This window comes from Bombina bombina, chromosome 10 (assembly GCF_027579735.1).
Source record: "Bombina bombina isolate aBomBom1 chromosome 10, aBomBom1.pri, whole genome shotgun sequence".
Lineage (NCBI taxonomy): Eukaryota > Metazoa > Chordata > Amphibia > Anura > Bombinatoridae > Bombina > Bombina bombina.
In genome coordinates, this window is record NC_069508.1 from 107,371,716 (window position 1) to 107,395,063 (window position 23,348).

The window sequence follows — 23,348 nt, forward strand, 5'->3', positions numbered from 1 at the left end:
AATGAACAGAAAGTGATTGCTACACATAATGTCTAGATGTCGGGGTCCTGATCTCACTTTTCCTAACAATCCCCTTAGCTGCACAGGATATCACGTACTCAGTACACATGCATATATGTAAATGTGTGTCCTGACCACTGCAGATGGACTGTACAATAGCGATGAATAGAGCTTTATTGAGTTTACACCATTTATGCAAATACACCTCTAAAATGTTGTGTGTGGCTGTTTCAGAGTGTCTTGCACATGTGCAACATAATAGAATTATTCCATGTCTTGGAACACTTGCAAATATGTTGAAAAGGCCAGGTCCAGGACCTTAGGTATCAAATTCAATACATTTAAAAATAATATTGAAAATCTGTTGAAAAGTATTAGAAAACGGATTGTGATCGGCGACATTTTGGCTCCATTTTAAAACTATGGCATTTATTGGTAAGCTAAAAACACACTTGCAGTAATAAGAAATAACTGAAAACGTGCAATGGGTATTACATCAAAATAAAGTGCCCTTTTCAGGCTAAAATCTAGCCAAAAACAGATTGGCTGATAGATTGTGATTGAAAACCCATAGATATATGCAATCAATAGTGCAATATACACCCATTAGTGGATATGTTTGTTGTACTTTTATGTCCAATTAATTTATATAGCTTATAGGAAAGAAGGGTTTTATATATAATATGATAGAAACCTTCCAGTGTGTTAGGGTGTTTAAAGGGGCATAAAAGGTTTGAAGAATGCTTTAGCCTTTTGCAGTACAAATCTCAGAACTAAGATAGGCACAGACTGGTAAGTATGCACTGTGCACCTTCACATGTGAATGTAACACAATTTAGTTTTTAAAAGGATAAATCAGATTTATTTATTTTTTTACACACTATGTTGCAAATTGCCTTGCTGTAGTATAATAGGGCTGTGGCAACACAGTAAGAGTAAGTAAGAAAGAGGTCAGGACCCCAGCTGAAGAATAGTGGGTTCAAGAACTTGTGGAGGCTTTTACTCAGAGAAAAGGTGGATGATTCATTAAAGGAACAGTCTAGTCAGAATTAAACTTTCCTGGTTCGAATAGGGTATGTAATTTTGAACAATTTTCCAATATCATTTTATCATCAACTTTCTTTGTTCTCTTGGTATCCTTAGTTGAAAGCTAGACCTAGGTAGGCTTATATGCTAATTTCTAAGTTCTTGAAGGTCATCTCTTATCTGAATGCATTTTGACAGTTTTTCACAGCTAGAGCACGTTGGTTCATGTTTGCCTTATAGATTGTACTCATGCCAGTAGAGTAAGTACTGATTGGCAAAATGCAAGTCTGTGTAAAGAACTGAAATAAGGGGGTTGTCTGCAGCGGCTTAGATACAAGGTAATCACAAAGTATATTAATATAACCGTGTTGTTTACGCAAAACTCGGGAATGGTAATAAAGGGATTATCTCTCTTTTTAAACAATACAAATTCTGGAGTAGACTGTCCCTTTAAATATGCTTTCCATAGACAATAAAATACCTGTAATATGCATAAGGTTATCTTAAAATCGTATTAAAAGGAACATAAACGTTAAAAAAAAGTTCCATTCCACGTCAATTACATTTCTTTCAGAATCCTTTAATGAAACCTCCTTTAGAGCATGTCTAGGTAGGTTGGGCACTATATACCAGCTGTTTACAACAGTGTGATACATGGTTTGGAAACAAAGGAAACCAAGAGAACTAATGTATTGCTTTGTTGTCTTTTTAAGGGACAGTAAACTCCAAACTACATGCATTGGATAGTTCATGAAATTTTAAATACATAGCTTTCAATTGATTTCTATTATTAATTTTGGTTAGTTCTTATTGTATCCTTTGTGAAAGAGTAAACCTAGGTGAGATCGGGAGAGTGCATGTGTCTTTAGCCATCTAGCAGAAGTGTTTGCAACAATGTTTATAGAAATGTTGGGCGCGATCAAATATACGGCGCAGGTTTCGGCGCAAGCATGGGAACCCGCGCCGCCCATAATTTCACCTCACACATTGGGGTATTACATATACTGCGCCGTTGGATGCTAAACTGGCGTAAGTAGGACAAACTGGCGATCTTCTGAAATTTGCGCAAATACGCATTTTAGTCATTGCAAGTAACTTACGACAGTATTTTGTCCATGGAAAGTGTCAAAAAAGAGTAGTTTTATGCAAATTAGGCTAACACTCGTAAAAATGAACCGCAATTTCAAATAAATGTGACACGTAATTATGCTATTCAAAATTCATATATAAACCCATATATAAAGAGATGAAGGTAATACAATTATGATTTCCCATTGTTCTCTCCTCCAAGTATTGTTGTTTGTTTTGAAAAGAAATTTAAAGTAAATAAGCAAGTATATGTCCACAATGTGATAAAGTACCTACAAGCTCAATCCTTTTGATTATGTTGTGGCTTCAAACTATTTCAAATACACAAATAAACCTTAAAAAAACAATATCATAGTATACTGTCCCTTTAACCTTGAGATGCTGCTTAAATGTATGTGTTTGTTAAGGCTTCCAGGGAGTTACGTTGCTTTTTCAGTCAGTGCAAGGGTTGCTGCGCCTGCAATTTGTGGCGAGATGAGAATGGAGTAGATTTTCTGAATTCTGCGCGCGTAAGTCCTTACGTTGTATATTGGATACCAAATTGCGCGTCTGTTCTATGTTAGTCTATGGTTAAAAAAAATACGTCCGAAGGGTGAAATATACGAGCATAACTTGTATGCTACTCCGTATATGTAATACCAAAATCGCGTAAAATCTGGCGTCGCCGACTTTTGCGGGCGACGCTACATATGTAATAGAGGCCGTTATGCACATTTACAAACACTGCTGCCATAGGCATGCGCAAGATCCTAAGCACCTATCTGCCAACCTGGGTTTACTCTTTAACAGAAGAGAAGAAAACAAATTTGATAATGGAAGAAAACTGGAACGTTTTTTAAAATTGTTTATCTGAATGATGAAAGATTAATTTTAACTTTTGTGTTCCTTAAAGGGACATTAAACCCAAAATTTTTCTTTCATGATTCAGGTAGAGAATATAATTGCTAACAACATTCCCATTTACTTCTATTATCTAATTTGCTTCATACTTTAGATATCCTTTGTTAAAGAAATAGCAATGCACACGGGCAAGCGGATCACATGAGGCGTCTATGTGCAGCCACCAATCAGAAGCTACTGAGCCTATCTAGATATGCTTTTCAGGAAATAATATCAAGAGAATGAAGCAAATTAGATAATAGAAGTAAATTAGAAAATTGTTTAAAAATGTATTCTCTATCTGAATCATGAAAGAAAAAAAATGGGTTTTATCTCCCTTTAAAGCTTACACTTCAGAAGGAAATATGAATATATATTTTTTCTTTTTGGTTCTTATCTGCTGTCAATTTCTATACTTAAAGGGACATGAAACCCAAAAAATGTCTTTCATGATTCAAATAGAGAACAAAATTTTAAACAACTTTTTTATTGAATTTGCTTCATTCACTTGGTATACTTTGTTAAAAAGCATACCTAGGTCGGCTCAGGAGCTGGGAACTAACTGCTGATTGGTGGCACCACATAGCTGTCTCTTGGGATTGGCTTAAGAGTGTGTTCAGCTATAACTCAGTAGTGCATTGCTGCTCTTTGAAGAAAGGATACCAAGCGAATAATGCAAAATTGATAATAGAAACAAATTGGAAAGTTGTTTACAAATGCATGCTCTATCTGAATCATGAAAGAAAAATGTTGGGTTTCATGTCCCTTTAATAGACATGTGCAGCAAAAAAAAAATTGTTTCAGAACAAATATTATTAACTATTTTTTTTTCTCTCAAATATTTGTCTACTGCCCAATTTGGTATTCATTTAGTTTAAAGGGACAGTAAACACCAGAATTGTTGTTGTTTTACAAGTTAGATAAACCCTTAATTACCCATTCCCCAGTTTTGCATATCCAACACAGTTATAATAATACACGTTTTACCTCTGTTATTACCTTATATCTAAGCCTCTGCAGACTGCCCCCTTATTTCAGTTCTTTTGACAGACATGCAGTTTAGCCAATCAGTGCTCACTTCCCGGTAAATTCACATGCATAAGCTCAATGTTATCTATATGACACACATGAAATAGCACCCTCTAATGGTGAAAAAAATGTCAAAATGCATTTAGATTAGAGACGGCCTTCAAAGTCTAAGAGCCTTCTAGGTTTAGCTTTCAACTAAGAATACCAAGAGAACAAAGCAAAATTGGTGATAAAAGTAAATTGGAAAGTTGTTTAAGATTACATATCCTATCTGAATCATGAAAGTATTTTTTGGACTTGACTGTCCATTTAAAACAAACTATAAACGGAATATTCAGGGAATATGTCCATTTGTTTTAATTAAACAAATATAAATGTTCCTTTGCGACAGGCGAAAAAGTTCATTTGTAGCCTTATCCTTACATCTAGCTCACTGGAGAGCCACGTTAATCCTGGCTCTGTTTCACTGGGCCCCAGGCCACTCTAATAGGAGTCTCTTCTACTTTAATGCAGGCTTTGGGATCTGCCACTCTAAGCCTCCTTTTACTGCAGCCCAAGGCTCTGTAAAGAAGGTTTAGGATTAGTGCGGTGCTCCAGCGAGCAAGAGGTTAGTATTTAACCCTTTAAAGGGACAGTATACACTCATTTTCATATAACTGCATGTAATAGACACTACTATAAAGAATAATATGCACAGATACTGATCTAAAAATCCAGTGTAAAACCGTTTTCAAAACTTACTTAGGAGCTCCCAGTTTAGATCTGTTGAAAAGGTTAGCTGGGACACCCACTCAAAGTGGTTCTATAGCAAAATAAGCAGACACTCCCCCTTCCTCTGCATATGAAAATACTCTTTACACAAACAGAAGCAAGCTGGGGTGGGTATACATCAGTATTCTCCTAAAACTTTGGGGCTTGGTTAGGAGTCTGAAAATCAGAGCAATGCTATTTAAAAATAAGCAAAACTATACATTTAAAAAAACCCAAAAAAAAACGGTATAGGTTATATAAATGGATCATCTACAAAACATTTATGCAAAGAAACATCTAGTATATAATGTCCCTTTAAGGTTAATTTTAAGCAAATGAATGAATACTGATACATTTTGTCAGTAATTTAGTTTTTTTTAAAATGAGTGCATTTGTTTTGTGAATAGACATGGATATCTGTGTTTTAGTCACAAATTTACATTCTTAACTAAACAAATTCAAAATCCTAATACTGAACCCAAACTTTTCTTTCATGATTCAGATAGAGCATGACATTTTAAGCAACTTTCTAATTTACTCCTGTTATCAAATTTTCTTCGCTCTCTTGCTATCTTTATTTTAAAATGTAAATGTAAATCTTAGCAGCCAGTCCATTTTAGGTTCAGCACCATGGATAGCGCTTGCTTATGGGAGGCTTACATTTACCCACCAATAAGCAAGCATAACCCAGGTTCTCAGCCAAAAATTGTCTGGCTCCTATGCATCACATTCATGCTTTTTAAATAAAGATAGCAAGAGAATGAAGAAAAATTGATAATAGGAGTAAATTAGAAAGTTGCTTAAAATTGCATGCTGTATCTGAATCATGAAAGAAAAAAAATGGGTTTAGTGTCCCTTTAATAATGTAATATTTTGTTTTAAGTCACCTGAGATATCATAGACGTTTGTAGTTAATTCCTTACCAAGAAGTTGTACTTTGCTCTCTGGACCCATCACCAACACGGAGCTGACAGAATCCAGGTTATCGTAGTTACTGCAGCCCAATGGACCTGTTCTGGTTTCTGTGACCTGTAAATGAGCAAATCAGAAGGTAACCATGAGATTTATTCATTAGCAGCAGCCAATGTTGGGCAATTTAATTATTTCCTAGGATTGTAATTGTCTTGCAATGGTATTTAAATAACACAAATACATCAACAACTCATTTACTTTAAACAGCAAATAATTATATAAGCGCAAATGTAATTTAATTTATATAAATTAGCACTCTGAGCTTAAAGGGATATGAAACACATTTTTTTCATGATTTAGATAGAGCATGCAATTTGAAACAACTTTCTTATTTACTCCTATTATCATTTTTTATTAATTATCTTGCTATCTTTATTTGAAAAAGCAGTGATGTAAGCTTAGGAGTCTGCCCATTTTTGGTTTAGCACCCTGGGTAGCGCTTGCTAATTGATGGCTACATTTAGCCACCAATCAGCAAGCGCTATCCAGGTGCTGAACCAAAACTGGGCTGGCTGCTAAGCTTTAATTCCTGCTTTTCAAATAAAGATACCAAGTGGACAAAGAAAACTTGATAATAGGAGTAAATAAGAAATTTGCTTAGAATTGCATGCTCTATCTGAATCATGACATAAAAAATTGGGTTTCATATCCCTTTAACCCCCTGCATATAAGCTAAACAGTTCACATAGTTAAAGTAAAGTCCTAACAAGCAAGCACTACTGGGACCTAACTGATCACATATGTGAAGCCAGTGACAAGAGGCATAGGTGCGTAGGCACAAATTACCAGCTAGCTTCCAGTACTACATAGAAAAGTCTATTAAAAATAATTGCTCTATCTGAACTATAAAAGTTTAATTTTGAATTCCCTATTGCTTTAGCTGGTAGCAGAGCAGAGATAAAGAGATATTTATTTGTTTTTGGCAAAATCAACAATAGTTATTACAAACATATTGTATCACAGTCAACAGTTTACCCTTCAAATCATGACAGTCAGCTAAAGGGACGCATCTTTGCATTATATTTATGGGATTTATTTGGGGCTTATGGTGAGACTATGGGTGAAGTTTCTGTGCATTTCTGGGGCTATATTTGCTCAAGAACATATATTAACCTCTTAAGGACATATGACGGAATTTTTCCGTCATAAAACAATTGAGCAAACTGAAAGCTGTGTCCTTAAAGGGTTAAAAAACAAACAAAAAAAAAACATCCATATGTTAATATGTTATAAGAATAGATCATGTATTGACAGGCAACAATGGGGGAAGGTGTTATAGTTTACAGCGTTTTTCAGTATTTGTACTTCACAGAGATAACCAAAAGTATGAAAGTATGAAAAGTATAGGCCATGCTTAAATGGATGTTGGCCGCCCTAAACACTAGGGGGTCAATTTATTAAGCTCCGTACAGAGCTTGATGCCCCGTGTTTCCGGTGGGCCTAAAGGCTCGCCGGAAGCAGAAGTAACCTGTCCACCTGCTCTGAGGCGGCAGACAGAAATCAACCCGATCGGATACGATCAGGTTGATTGACACCCCCTGCTAGCGCAAATCTGCAGGGGGCGGTATTGCACCAGAAGTTCACAAGAACTGCTGGTGCAATGATAAATGCCGACATCATCGTATCATGTCTGCTCGCACATTAGTAAACTGACCCTAGGGATGTGCACTAGTTTTTGTACGAATATAAAAAATAAAGAAAACTGTGTTTTTGTTATCATTCGTATAACTAATATGGCTACCAATGAAAAAATGAAATGTTTATCTGAATGTTTGTTTTCGTTTTTTGTTTCCAAAGCAGACTGCTGTTATGATGCAAGCAGCTCGTTATCAAATAAAATGAAACCAGGAAGAGTAGGCAAAAAGATTGTCAGTGTCACTCAGCCACTCAGTAGAAGCCTGTGACGTGCTCTAGCCAACCAGGATTCTCAGTGGGAGGGAGGGAAGTGACAGGGTGATTTTTAAGTTATTGCCTAACATTTCAGCCTCAGATCTGTGTGTAATTAGTCTGCTAATTCAATTGTGATTCATTATATCCCTTTAAGTTCGGAAATGTTCAATAAAGGTAGAGATACCAAGGGCAAAATCAAAAATCATCTATTTCAAAAGCCTAAAGGTAAAGGAGCTATATATTTGTTTTTACAATCAAGCACATAAATTAGTGTATAAATGAGAACTAATTAAAACAGATAGAAATGTAGGGTATACACTCTAAACACATTACACAGTCACATTCTACTGATTCGAAAGTGATACAGCATAGCTGTAAAAAGCTGACTAGAAAATATCACATGGACATCTCTATGTAACAAAGGAAGATATTTACCTTTTACATTTCCTAAGTATTCACACCCCACTGCAATGAATGCTAGTCCCAGGACTTGCAAGAGAATGTGCATTTGGCACCGGCAAGCACAGTCATGTTATTTTCCTATTCAGTTTAAGGAAGGTTACTGTGAAATCTCATGAGATTTAAGTGAAGTCTCATGAGATGACAGCAAAGCAATGCGTGGCTAATGTGTTTTTTTTTTTTGTTTGTTTTGTTTTGTTCAACTTGCAGCTTTAGAACAGCTGAAGTATAACTGTTAACAGAGCACTTACTCTGATGAGCTGAAGAAATTTTGAGGTAAAATATCTTCCCTTTTTACATAGAGATGATATTTTCATGTCAGATTTTTACAGTTATGCTGCATCACTTTCAGGGGATTTAGCTTATGAGCATTATGCACCTTTAAGTAAAATTGTAAAAAAAAAATACAAAAAATTAGGGGCCCGATCCGATATACAGCGTTGCCCGCAAAAGCCGGCGACGCCGAATTTTGCGCTGGTTTGGTATCCTATATACAGCGTAACCTAGAAGTTACACTCATATATTTCTGCCTTCGGCCGTAGTTTTTTGACCCATAGACAGGTATACCAAACCAGCGCAGTTTGGTATCCAATATACAGCGTAAGGACTTACATGGCGAAAATGGAGAAATCTTATTCCATTTTCACCTCGCCACAAAATGCAGGTGTAGTAAGCCTTACAATGTGTATTGGAGCCCCGTAACTCCCTAAACTGGCTGCAAAATAAAACCTAACACCTAACGCATGCGCAATGTCTATCTACCTGTCAACCGCAATCCCCCGCCGCATCCCTAATAAAGTGTTTAACCCCTAAACCGCCGCTATCGGACCCCGCAGCCACCTACATTAAATGTCTAACCCCCTAATGTGATTCCCCCTATACCGCCGCCATCTATATTAAAATTATTACCCCCTAATGTGAGCCCCCTACACCGGCGCCACCTATTTTAACTATATTACCCCCTAATCTAATCCCCCTACACCGCCGCCACCTATAATAAATGTATTACCCCCTAAAATACAAAAATGTCCCTACCCTAAATTAAATTACAAATAGCCCTGAAAAGGGCTTTTTGCGTGGCATTGCCCCAAAGTAACCAGCTCTATTACCAGCCCTTAAAAGGGCCTTTTGCGGGGCATTGTCACAAAGTAATCAGCTCTTTTACCTGTAATCTAATCCCCCTACACCGCCGCCACCTATATTAAATATATTAACCCCTAATCTGACCCCCATACACCGCCGCCACCTATTTAAACTATATTACCCCCTAATATGATCCCCCTACACCGCCGCCAACTATTTAAACTATAGTACCCCTAATGTGAGCCCCCTACACTGCAGTAACCTATTTAATCTATATTACCCCCTAATATGATCCCCCTACACCACCGCCACCTATTTAAACTATATTACCCCCTAATGTGAGCCCCCTACACTGCCGCCACCTATTTAAACTATGTTAATCCCTAATGTGAGCCCCCTACACCGCCGCCACCTATGTTAAAATTATTAACCCCTAATCTAATCCCCCTACACTGCCGCCACCTATATTAAAATTATTAACCCTTAATCTAATCCTCCTATACCGCCCCCACCTATAATAAATTTATTAACCCCTAAAATACTAAAATTTCCCTACCACTAAACCTAAGTCTAACCCTACAAATAGCCCTGAAAAGGACCTTTTGCGTGGCATTGCCCCAAAGTAACAAGCTCTATTACCAGCCCTTAAAAGGGCCTTTTGCAGGGCATTGCCCCAAAGTAACCAGCTCTATTACCAGCCCTTAAAAGGGCCTTTTGCGGGGCATTGCCCCAAAGTAATCAGCTCTTTTACCAGCCCTTAAAAGGGCCTTTTGAGGGGCATTGTCACAAAGTAATCAGCTTTTACCTGTAATCTAATCCCCCTACACTGCTGCCACCTATATTAAATATATTAACCTCTAATCTGACCCCCCTACACCGCCGCCACCTATATTAACTATATTAACCCTAATTATATTAGGGTTAATATAGTTAATATAGTTATTATATTATATATATTATTAATATAGTTAATAATTAATATAGTTATTATATTATATATTAACTATATTAACCCTATCTAACTCTAACACCACTAACTTAATTATTATTAAAATAAATCTAAATAATATTAATAATATTAACTAAATTATTAGCATTTAAATCTAAATACTTATCTATAAAATAAACCCTAAGATAGCTACAATATAATTAATAATTACATTATAGCTATTTTAGGGTTTATATTTATTTTACAGGTAACTTGGTATTTATTTTAACTAGGTACAATAGCTATTAAATAGTTAATAACTATTTAATAGCTACCTAGTTAAAATGATTACCAAATTACCTGTAAAATAAATCCTAACCTAAGTTACAAATACACCTACACTATCAATAAATTAATTAAATAAACTACAAATATCTAAACTAAAATACAATTAAATACACTAGACTAAATTACAAAAACAAACAAACACTAAATTACAAAAAATAAAAAAAAGATTACAAGAATTTTAAGCTAATTACACCTAATCTAAGCCCCCTAATAAAATAACAAAGCCCCCCAAAATAAAAAAAATTCCCTACCCTAATCTAAATTACAAAAAGTAATCAGCTCTATTACCAGCCCTTAAAAGGGCCTTTTGTGGGGTATTGCCCCAAAGTAATCAGCTCTTTTACCTGTAAAAAAAAAGAACAACCCCCCCATTACAACCCACCACCCACATACCCCTACTCTAACCCACCCAATCCCCCCTTAAAAAAACCTAAGTCTAACCCCCAAGTGCTCCTTACCTGTCCTGAAGACCGGCGGAGAAGGTCCTGTTCCAGGCGGAGAAGTCTTCTTCCAGGCGTCAACCTCTTCTTCTTCCAGGATCCAGCCGGCGCGGAGCGGAGGAGTTGAAGACCGATGACCGCGGAGCTGAAGACCGTCCATCTGGAACTGAAGACCGGCGATGCTGGAACTGAAGATGGGCGAAGCTGGAACTGAAGACCGGAACCGGAGCGTGGAGGATCCTCTTCATACGATCGCTGCCGTACACTGAATAGGAATTCAAGGTACGCAATTAAAATTGACGTCCCTTGAATTCCTATTGGCTGATTTGAGCCTTCAAATTCAAATCAGCCAATCGGATGCAAGCTACTTTAATTCTATTGGCTGATTTGAAAAGCCAATAGAATAAGAGCTACTGTAATTCTATTGGCTATAAATAGTTAATATATGTGGCGGCGGTGTAGGGGGGTCAGAGTAGGGGTTAATATATTTAATATAGGTGGCGGCGGTGTAGGGGGATTAGATTAGGGGTAATACATTTATTATAGGTGGCGGCGGTGTAGGGGGATTAGATTACAGGTAAAAGAGCTGATTACTTTGTGACAATGCCCCGCAAAATGCCCTTTTAAGGGCTGGTAAAAGAGCTGATTACTTTGGGGCAATGCCCCGCAAAAGGCCCTTTTTAGGGCTGGTAATAGAGCTGGTTACTTTGGGGCAATGCCACGCAAAAGGCCCTGTTCAGGGCTATTTGTAGGGTTAGACAGGTTTAGTGGTAGGGAAATTTTAGTATTTTAGGGGTTAATAATTTTAATATAGGTGGCGGCGGTGTAAGGGGGTCAGATTAGGGGGTAGTACATATAATATAGGTGGCGGCGGTGTAGGGGGCTCACATTAGGGTTTAATATAGTTTAGATAGATGGTGGCAGTGTAGGGGGATCATATTAGGGGGTAATATAGTTTAAATAGGTGGCGGCGGTGTAGGGGGATCATATTAGGGGGTAATATAGTTTAAATAGGTGGCGGCGGTGTAGGGGGATCATATTAGGGGGTAATATAGTTTAAATAGGTGGGGGCGGTGTAGGGGGGTCATATTAGCGGGTAATATAGTTAATGTAGCTGGCGGAGGTGTAGGGGGGTCAGATTAGGGGGTAAGACATATGTAGCTGGCGGCGGGGTCCGGGAGCGGCGGTTTAGGGGTTAATATATTTATTATTGAGAGGGGGGATTGCGGATAGAGGGGTATACGTGCCGGGCTATGTTTGGGAGGCGTGTTAGACAGTAACGGGTGATTTTATAACTTAGTCAGTTTTTTTATGCCGTGGCAGTTTCTAAAGTGCCGTAAGTCACTGGCGACTCCAGAAATTTGTACTTACGCAGATTTCTAGACATCGCTAGTTTGTCAGACTTACGGCACTTTAGCATCTGACGGCGCCGTATATGTGATAGCTCGAGTTGCGAGCTGAAACTACGGGTGGCAAAGGTTTCCACGCTTGCGCCGAAACCTGCGCCATATATCGTATCGCGCCCCAGATGTATAAATTAAAAGACTAAGTTTGAAAATTAAATAGAATTAAAAAAAAGCTATAGCTAGCTGGTTACAGCTTCAGATAAAGTGAAAATGCCATGAATCTGCAGTTTTGCTGAAAATGAACGAATTGCAGTAAAAACTAAAATATTTATACAACAATGAATGAATTTCAGATGAAGCAAAAATCAGAAAATTAACAAAACAAAAAACATTTCTGTGCACATTCCTACTGAACATTCTCTGTTTAATTTGTTTTAACATCGACTTGTAATATCAATTTTCACGCTACATTTAGTGCAGCCGAGCGATATTGATCGTGCACCCAGCGCTATCATTAGAGCTCCCCTTGTAATATTTACCTATGTAGGATGCCAATAAAAACACCAGGATGAATGCAGAGTTTTGGGCCATAGATTCCAATCTTTTGAGGGTGCAGCAGAATTCAGGACACTTATTTTGTAATTAGAAAGAACCTAATTTTATTTTTTATAAACTAATATCTCCACTTGGTTTACCACTAGAAAAAGGCATAGGCCAGTAATGGTTAACCAGATGTTTTAGAACTACATTTCCCATGATGCTTAGGCACTGTTGAAAATCATTAGATACATTTTTTTTTCTAAAAATTGTGATTAATCCCATAACTATTTGTTTACTAAGCCTAATTTATTTATGTCTGGCTGTAATCCAGTCTATCTTTATCAACCAGTAGAACACCAGTATGCATACTGACAGACTATGCAAACAGTATGCAATTATATATTGAAGTGTGGTAAATAAGCCACAGATATTGTTTTATTTAGTAGAACTAAGTCCTTGCAATCTGTTTCAATATTGCAATGTGCTACATGCAAAATATATATTAATATGAGTTATGCATTGCAAACATGTTACGTCAGCAAATCTGTTTAAAGGAAAAAAAACCCTGTTCATTTCTAAATACATAATATTGTAGCAATAAAATAGTATCTCTATCTTCAGTCTCTCTAAATTGTATGTTATTCTATACAGATGCTAGTGAACAGGTTACATATCATAATGTAATTTGGAATTTGGAAATGTTAGAGCAGTAGTAGATCAAATTTTTATGAATCAGAGTACTCTGTTATAACAGGAAACATACAGGGCTTGTCTGATCTTATATTTACAACAATTTCTACACTATTAAAACAGGGTTTGATATCCAAAGATCTATAACTCATTTCATATGTTCCTAGTCATTAATAGGTTAATTTATGTTATTTAAAAAGAAGTTAAACAGTTTAAGTTTGGAATATAAATTGTTTACATATGTGTAGTAAATTAACTTTGCAATATATTTTTTATTATTTAGTTAGTACTGTTTTCCTGTAATTTAAAGGGCCACTAAACCCAAAATCTTTCTTTTATGATTCAGATAGAACATACAAATTTAAACAACATTACAATTTACTTCTATTATTTATTTTGCTTCATTTTTTAGATATCCTTAGTTGAAGAAAAATCAATGCACATGGTGAGCAAATCACACAAGGCTTCTATGTGCAGCAACCTATCAGCAGCTACTGAGCATTAGTGATGTCGCGAATAGTTCGCCGGCGAATAGTTCCCGGTGAACATAGCATGTTCGCGTTTGCCGCGGCGGGCGAACATATGCAATGTTCGATCCGCCCCCTATTCGTCATCAATGAGTAATACTTTGACCCTGTACCTCACAGTCAGAAGACACATTCCAGCCAATCAGCAGCAGACACTCCCTCCCAGACCCTCCTACCTCCTGGACAGCATCCATTTTAGATTAATTTGGAAGCTGCATTCTTAGTGAGAGGAGGGACAGTGTAGCTGCTGCTGATTTAATAGGGAAATTGATAGCTAGGCTAGTGTATTCAGTGTCCACTACAGTCCTGAAGGACTCATCTGATCTCTGCTGTAAGGACAGCAGCCCAAAAAGCCCTTTTTAGGGCTAGAGCATCAGTCTGCTTTTTTTTTTTTCCTGTGTAATCTAATTGCAGTTGCCTGCCTGCCAGCGTGTGTGTCAGGCTCACAGCGTATACTGTGCCCACTTGCCCAGTGCCACCACTCATATCTGGTGTAACAGTAGTGTAGATTTAAAAAAACAAAACACTTTTTTGACTGTGTTAAATAATAGCAGTCAGTTTCCTTCACACGTGTGCATTTCAGAGCCTGTCTGCCAGGGCACAGTGTCACCCCAGTGCAACTCATATCTGGTGTAACAGTAGTGTAGATTTAAAAAAAACAACACTTTTTTGACTGTGTTAAATAATAACTGTCATTTTCCTTCACACGTGTGCGTTTCAGTGCCTGCCTGCCAGGGCACAGTGTCACCCCAGTGCAACTCATATCTGGTGTAACAGTAGTGTAGATTTTTAAAAAAAAAACAACACTTTTTTGACTGTGTTAAATAATAGCAGTCATTTTCCTTCACACATGTGCGTTTCAGTGCCTGCCTTCCAGGGCACAGTGTCACCCCAGTGCAACTCATATCTGGTGTAACAGTAGTGTATATTTAAAAAAAACAACACTTTTTTGACTGTGTTAAATAATAGCAGTCAGTTTCCTTCACACGTGTGCGTTTCAGGGCCTGCCTGCCAGGGCACAGTGTCACCCCAGTGAATACCTGATGTTTTAAAGCACGTTATTCCAAACAATTTAGGAATGTTAGGTGATTTATGCCCTTTATGGCTTAAAACCAGACTCTGCATCAACTATGTAATATTCCATGGGAGTTTTGCCATGGATCCCCCTCCGGCATGCCACAGTCCAGGTGTTAGTCCCCTTGAAACAACTTTTCCATCACTATTGTGGCCAGAAAAAGTCCCTGTGGGTTTAAAAATTCGCCTGCCCATTGAAGTCAATAGGGGTTCGCCCGGTTCGCCGGTTCGTGAACTTTTGGGGAAGTTCGCGTTCGCTGTTTGCGAACCCAAAATTTTAGGTTCGCGACATCACTACTGAGCATATCTAGATATGCTTTTCAGCAAAGAATATCAAGAGAATAAAACAAATTAGATAATAGAAGTACATTAGAAAGATGTTTACAAATGCATTATACCTTTCTAAATCATGAAAGAAAAAATGTGGGTATCATAGCACTTTAACTTTGAACATTGTGGGATATTTCCAATTCTTCTTAATTATTATAAAGAAATGTGCACCACCATGTTGGAACCTATGTTTTCCCCTTATTTCTCAGTTCTGCTGAGGACAATTAGGGACAGGTATAAAAAGGCACTAAAAGTTAATGTTTAAACAGGGCTGTGCGGAAACCTTTTTACTTTAACAATCCTATGTGCCATACAGTCTTGTTTGCACAATCTCTTTTACTGCCTGTTTTTTATCTGTGTTTAATTGATCTTAGCTGAAGAGATCAATAAGAGGAGTATCTAGATTCCAACATGGCTGTACGCATTAATTTATAGAAACTAAAGTACTTTATAGAAACTACTAGGCGATAAGCCTGCCCAGAGGGCAGTCTATTTAAAAAAAAAAAAAAACTACAAAAGCACAAATTACACTAAATAAAAAATGTAAAATTACAGAAAAAAATAAACAAAGCTATCCAAAATAAAACAGTTAAACCTAAACTAATACCCCTATTAGTTTATGTTAGTTTAGGCTATTGGTAGTTTAGTATTAGATTAGGGGATGTATTTATTTTATACTAAACTACCAATAGCTCTTAAAAGGGCTTTTGTAGAGCATTGCCCTAAGTTAAACAGCTCCTTTACCTAAACAAATTACCAATTACCCCTAACAGTAAAACCCCCCACCCATTCAACCCCCCAAAATAAAAACCTAACACTAAAAAAACCTAAACTACCCATTGCCCCAAAAGTGGCATTTGTATGGACATTGCCCTTGAAAGGGCATCCAGATCTTTTACTGCCCTTAAAAAGGCAATCAGCTCTTTTCCATCCGAAAAAAACCCTAATCGGAAAAAAAAGCAACCCTGAAAAATAAAAAAAAGCCTAAGACTAAGCCCCAAATAGGTACATACCGTTCTTGAAGTCCGGCGGAGAAAGTCTTCTTCCAGGCGGCTCCATCATCTTCTATCTTTATCTGGAACGAAGGCGGGGCGGAGTGGAGATGCAGAGCTATCTTTTCCGATGTGTGGATCCTCAGCGGCGGTCCTCAACAGCGGCGGTGCTCTGTGTTGGCAGCGTTCCTTGGCGGCGTGGAGTATCCTCTTCATCCGATGTCTGCCGTACAATGAAGATTAAATGCAAGGTACCGCATTCAATTTTGGGTACCTTGTATTCCTATTGGCTGAAATTTTGAAATCAGCCAATAGGATTAGAGCTACTGAAATCCTATTGGCTGTTCAAATCAGCCAATAAGATTTCAGTAGCTCTCATCCTATTGGCTGATTTCAAAATTTCAGCCAATAGGAATGCAAGGTACCCCAATAAATATGGGGTACCTTGCATTCAATCTTCAGCATGTGACGATCGCATGAAGAGGAGCCTCCACGCCGCTGAGGACCGCCGCCGCTGAAGAACACCGCTGAGGACCACCGCTGAGGATCCGTGCATCAAGGAAGCCAGCTCCGCATCTCTGCTTCGCGCCGCCTTTGCCATACTTCAGGAACGGTGAGTACCTATTTGGGGCTTAGTTTTAGGATTTTTTTTTTATTTTTTTTAAGTTTAGGAATTTAATGGGCTGTAAAAGAGCTTTTATGAGCAATGCCCATACAAATGCCCCTTTAGGAGCATTGGGTAGTTTAGGTTTTTTTAGTGTTAGGTTTTTTATTTTGGGGGGTTTGGGGGTGGCGGTTTTTACTGTTAGGGGGGACTTAGTATTTTTTAAATGTAAAAGAGCAGTTTAACTTAGGGCAGTGCCCTACAAAAGGCCCTTTTAAGGCGCTATTGGTAATTTAGTTTCAGGAGTGTTTTTATTTTGGGGGGCTTTTTTATTTTCATAGGGATAAGGTTTAATTTTTTTGTTTGGAGGTTTAGGGGTTAATAGGTTAATTAGGTTTATTGCAATGTGGGGGGTTGGCGGTTTATTAATTAATAGGTTAATTAGTTTTATTGCGTTGTGGGGGTTTGGCGGTTTAGGGGTTAATAGGTTAATTAGATTTATTGTGATGTGGTGTTTTGGCGGTTCAGGGGTTAATATTTTAATTATGCTATTTGCGGTTTAGGGGTTAATGTGGAGGCTTGCGGTATAGGTGTTTGTTAATACTTCGTGCAGGAGGCTAGTTTTTTTTGTTATACTTCGTGCGAGCGGTTAGGTTTTTTGTTATTTTATGCAGGTGGTTACGTGTTTTTTATTTATTTCTTGCGGACGGTTACGTGTTTTTTCGTTATTTTGTGCGGGCAGTTGCATGTTTTTTTTTTTTTTAGGCTTCGGGTTTGCCTACGCTGCATTCAGGTGGATTCCACCTTCTGTGGAATCCACCTTCTGTGGATTCTTTCACCACCCTGCCATTTTCGGAATTTTGAGGATGCGTGCACAACTGGCAACGGCGACGGACGCGTTACAAACGCGATTATAGTATAGATGGGGACAATTTAACAAAGGTCTGTCTGACATGGTCCGCTCAGCAGATCATGTCCGACAGGCATCGCTGAATGCCGACAGCATATGCTGTCAGCATTAATCATTGCACAAGCAGTTGTGGTGAACTGCTTGTGCAATTCCGCCCCCTGCAGATTTGCGCTAGAAGGGGGTGTCAATCAACCAGATTGTATCTGATCAGGTTGATTGCTGTCCGCGGCTCAGAGCAAGTGGACGAGTTAAGGAGCAGCGGTCTTAAGGCTCGCGCAGAAACAGATGCATTTGGGCTGGTTGACGGTTTGTTAAATCGGCCCCTAAACCTTTACACTTATGTCTTCAATTTTGAAACAACTAATATAATTTAAAAAAATACATATTATTTTTAGGCTAACCTTTGCTTTGAATACATTATTACATAAAGAATGTACTGTTTAATATAATTTAACTACAAAATAAACCATTTTCACGTTTCTGCTTTAAGCACGATGCATTATTGTGATTAATATAGATATTACAGTTGTATATTTTCTGCTCCACAAGGAGTCTTATAAAGTGCTTCAAACTGTATGTCAAAAAAAATAAAGTTATGACCATTTTTAAAACCAATTTATAAGGACGTATAAAGTAAACACAAAGACCGGCTCCCTGTGGACTCATACTGCTTTGTCCTCAGATCACTACCTCCTTTTCTATGACCCTTTGCCGCAGTTTGCTATAAGTCAGGCAGAGATCAAACATTTAAGGGCAATCTGTTCACGTCTCCATAGTTATGATGCCAGCTATGATCAAATTAGCCTACTAAAACTTCAATGTACTCACACTGCAGAATCTTCATAAGGCTTGTATGCCTTTATTGACAAGTCTCCTTTGGAGTTCATTAGCCCGAGGCTTCATAAGTTTAACCGTTCACTTCCGAGGAACCTTAATCAGCAAAGATCTAATGTACACTACTTCAATCATTGTATCAGCTCGGGTTGAATTGCTAATCACTGTCACTCATTCTCTAGTGCTTCTCTATTAAACTTCAATGAGACGTCATTTATTTCTTCATAGTGTATGTCTACGGACTTAGACCTCACAAAGCTTCTCTTACTTATTCTCAGTATGACATTTTTTTTTTTTTTGCTAAATATTTATGTCTCATTTTTTATGTCAGCAGCACCGTGTCTAAATAACATAACCCAGTTACTAGAAGATAATATTTTCAAGTGTATTAATACAAGTGAATAATTTAAGGTTCTCTGCCCTGTAGCACTTACAGGAGAATTAATATAACTTAGAAATAACATTTCATGACAGTCCACAATTAATTTTAATTTCATGAAACATATCACAGCTTTTATGGACTTGACATGTGTTAGTGTTTTTTTTTTATAGCTGAGGAAATACTGCCACTGATTGCTTACTTCCTAGGTTCGGCAATATAAGCTTGAAAGATTTTTTAAATATTAGAGCTATGGAAATTATCTAAAGAAATACATTTTTTTTCAGTTGTGACAACTTTGACTTACTTTTAAACCTAGCAGACGTGCAATCTATAAATATACATTAAACAAACATCCTGCTGTAGATTCTTAGCAGGTTGCTGAAGTGTCTTGTCAGTGGCATCTCCAGAAAATAGTTATAAGTGTCACTCCCTGGACGCATACTATTGTGTGGGTGGGGCTTTGAGGGAAGAGGGTGGAGCCATTGATCAGTGCATGTATCAGGTGAAGTCATTGTGGTAGTTGGCCAGACCCGGGACAGAGCTGGGGATGGGAAAATTAGGGCCAATCACAGTCGGGAGGGCACATGGGTGGGCCAGCCATTATGCTGGGGTGGCTAATGACTTACATGGCTCCCCTAGTAATGCCAATGTGCCTTTTTGTAAAGTCCAGAACATGTTCAAAATGTATTGATCATCGCTCCACCTATATTTTCCAGCATTCTGTTAGTTACTGGCCATTCCTGCCTTTAATATCAATAGCAGCATGAAGTGCCCAATACATGATAGCTCACATATCAAATAAGGACCAAAAGCAGCATGAAAAAAAACAATCATTACCACACAACAGTAGAACTTAATAAAAATGCTTTATGTAAATGTAATTACAAAATATGAGGATGTTTTATTTGTTATTGTAAAAATGACTCGCTGGTTAGAACCAAAACGTCAACAGGGGCTGAGCATTTCAGGGTGTTCTAGAGGCGTGGTTAGTTTTTTTTTTTTTTATCTACACTTCAGCTCAGCAAGCAGAATCCATAAATTCTGAAGTTGCACTAACCCAACGCGCATTAAATCCAATTGGGCTTGAGCGAAACCATTTACCTTTAACTTGTAATTCATGCGCTACTTCCAGCGGGCGAAAAAACCCATGATAAATCCCTTATCAGTTTGAGCGCAAAACTTAGCGTGCCACTTGTAATCTCACCCAAAACGTTTAATTATCCATAGTTAGAACACATGCATTGCTTGCTTTTTCTGTAATTTGAACCAGAAAAATATTTTCACTCCCTAGGTAGTAACACAATGAAAATTATGACTAAATGACAGTGTTAAATACTTTTTACACATTTGTGTATGCAGATCTTTTATGTTTTCTAATGCATACATAAACAATTCTTGTTAATATCCTTTTAAGCCATTATTTGTATGTTCCATCTTATTTACCAGTATTGCTTTAGATTGTATATAAAGAGAAAATTGTCTTTTTAGATGGACTATTAGTCTACTAAACAATATACGTATTTACAGAAATATTCTGTAATTGTTAACGCACAAAACAAACCATCCCTTCCTACGTTACCATAGTAGCTTGCATTTTTACCTTTCAAACATATGCATTAGTCATAAACTTTTTTTTTCATTCCTAACACAGTATAAGTATTATCTTTTCAATACAAAACTATTAATTTTCACCTATTGTACCATGGAATTTTAAACACATTATAATAGTGTACCACTTGAGTATAGTACACTTAAATGCCTTGTACTGTTTTTTTATGAATATATATATATATATATATATATATATATATATATATATATATATATATATATATATATATATATACCTAGCACTCGAAATGTACGACACATAGGGTGTAATTTTCTAAATAGCCAAAGAGATAGTTATAGGTCTTTTACTTAAGTGGATGTAAGACCCACATGGTTTCTATTAGATTTTTATCTCGCGTTCTCCATATATCTCAGCCATTAGTCCCATTTGTATTCCCATCTGAGCTAAATAAGAAAAGATTTTACAGCAATAGTTGTATATTCTGCTTTACTCAAGCTGTGAACATCTTTAGGTATAATTGTCTAAGTTTCTATCCATACAAATAAAAAAAACCACTTTAATTTATATAAAATATAGGACATTGAACTCAAAATTGCTGCATGGTAATGGCTCACCCATGTGCATTGCTGTTTCTTCAACAAAGGATACAAAGATAATGAGGCAAATTAGATAATAGAAGTAAATTGGAAAGTTGATTAAAATTGTATTCTCTGTCTGAATCATGAAAGAAAAATGTTAGGCTTCTTGTTCCGTTAAAGTCCATTTTTATTATTTATGCCTCAGTAATTACTGACTTCATTGCAAAAGAACTGCATACAAAATAGGTGTAGCATAAACCTGGTAGCAATCCATAGCGCTCCCATTTTTACTTCTATATTACAAGTTCTAAAAGTTAGTGATCAAGCAAATAGACCTCCATGGGGAGTGCTGCAAAGCTTAAGGTTCTTGCTTTAATTAAAGTGCTAACCCTAAGCTGAAGGTGTGCTAATTTATTACTAAAAGTGTGTTAACTTTTATAAAGGGATATTGTATATATCAAGGTGTTTGACTAGAAATGGTATGTATGTATATACATGTACACATATAAATTTACCCACATATATATATATATATATCTACACACACCATTCAGCCCTTACCTGGCCAACACCTTGTATTATAAAATATCCTTTTATATCACTGTTAAAACATTTATTTTATTAAAAATTAAAAATAATATATGTATATACATATACACATATATTAGCCGACCTTTGGCATACTGTCGCACTTCTTAATAACAGAAAAATATTGCAAAAAAGTCCCATGCCACAGGGACACAATTATAGATGGGTCTCTTATAAATACTGCTATATATATATCACACAAGGTAACAAGCACTGAGAACCCGTCAACAGCTCCCTTTCACTTAAAGGTTGGGCCAGTATACAGCTTGGTGTACTATCACACCTTAACCCTAGCAGTTAACCATAACAAAGTCCCATACCTCAGTGAGTCAATATAATTTGCTGTGTTAATAGGATTGGACTTTTCATTACTTGGTATACTTCAACACCATTAACAAAAACAAGTAAGGATCAGTACCTTTTTGCATCAAGTCCTCAGTTTTGACAATCAGTTAATTTGTTACCTTTGAATAGTCATCTAATTGTCATAAAGTGCAGAAGCCCCTGGTTTCCTGTGCTTGTTTCTGCATTCAATCACCTGTGTGGGAAGGGATCAGTCATATTCCCCTCTTTCCACACTGCAGACATCCACATCTACGCGCGTTTCACCCATATGAATCTTCCAGAAGCCTAGAGTCAGCTAATATGCTAGAATGAGTTTTATGTGGTCCTAGCAATGTAATGCTGTGTGTGATAAACACTAAAGCCAATACATTAAACCTTGAGCAGTGAGCTTGATTGAGTGAACTGTAAACATTTTTACACAAATTGAAACACACAGAGGAATGTTCTATGAGCCACTATTTAGGAATATTCTTTCACACCAAGTTATTTAGAGCACATTTTTTTTTTTTTTGGGGGGGGGTTTATTAACTAGTGCTCTATAGTGAATACTTGTTTTTCTTTAATGTTTTTATCTATCTATCTATCTATCTATCTATATATATCAGTGGCGTATTTAGGTTTTGTGCTGCCCTAGGCACTCAAAATTCTGCTGCCCCCCCCCCCCCAAAGGTTTTAGGCCTTTGTTCCCCTTAATATTTTTGGGTCAGTTTGTAAAATGTTTTTTGTTATTTTTTTTCATATCAATTCAGAAGAAAATGGGCTAGCAAAACACTTGCATACAGGTGGGTTGAATTGCATGCATCTCATACCATTTTATCCCTGAGAGAAGGGAGAGAAAAGAAGGGGAGGGGAGAAAAGGGAGAGAAAGGAAAGAAGGGATGGAGAGAGGGAGAGAGAGAGAGAGAGAGAGAGAGAGAGAGAGAGAGAGAGAGAGAGAGAGAGAGAGAGAAGAGAAAAGTGGAGAGGGAGAGGAGAAAAGGGGGGAGGAAAATTAGGGAGGGAAAGAAAAGAGTGAAAGAAGTGAGCAAGCGAGGGAGGGAAAAAAGGGAGGGAGGGAAAGAAAGAAGGAAGGGAGTGAGTTGAGGGAGGAAGGGAGGGAGAAGGGGGCAGAAGGAAGGGAAAAAAGAATACACTTTGAAACA

General features: G+C 37.3%; 1 protein-coding gene across 1 annotated transcript in view; it reads right to left on the reverse strand.

The window, feature by feature from the left end:
• The window catches only part of BRINP2 (BMP/retinoic acid inducible neural specific 2), a 379,930-nt gene that overhangs the window by 161,329 nt on the left and 195,253 nt on the right, over nucleotides 1-23,348 (reverse strand). The window contains exon 5 of the mRNA XM_053693301.1: nucleotides 5,697-5,802. Within this exon, the coding sequence (XP_053549276.1) occupies nucleotides 5,697-5,802 (106 nt within the window). The remainder of the gene's footprint in view (nucleotides 1-5,696; nucleotides 5,803-23,348) is intronic.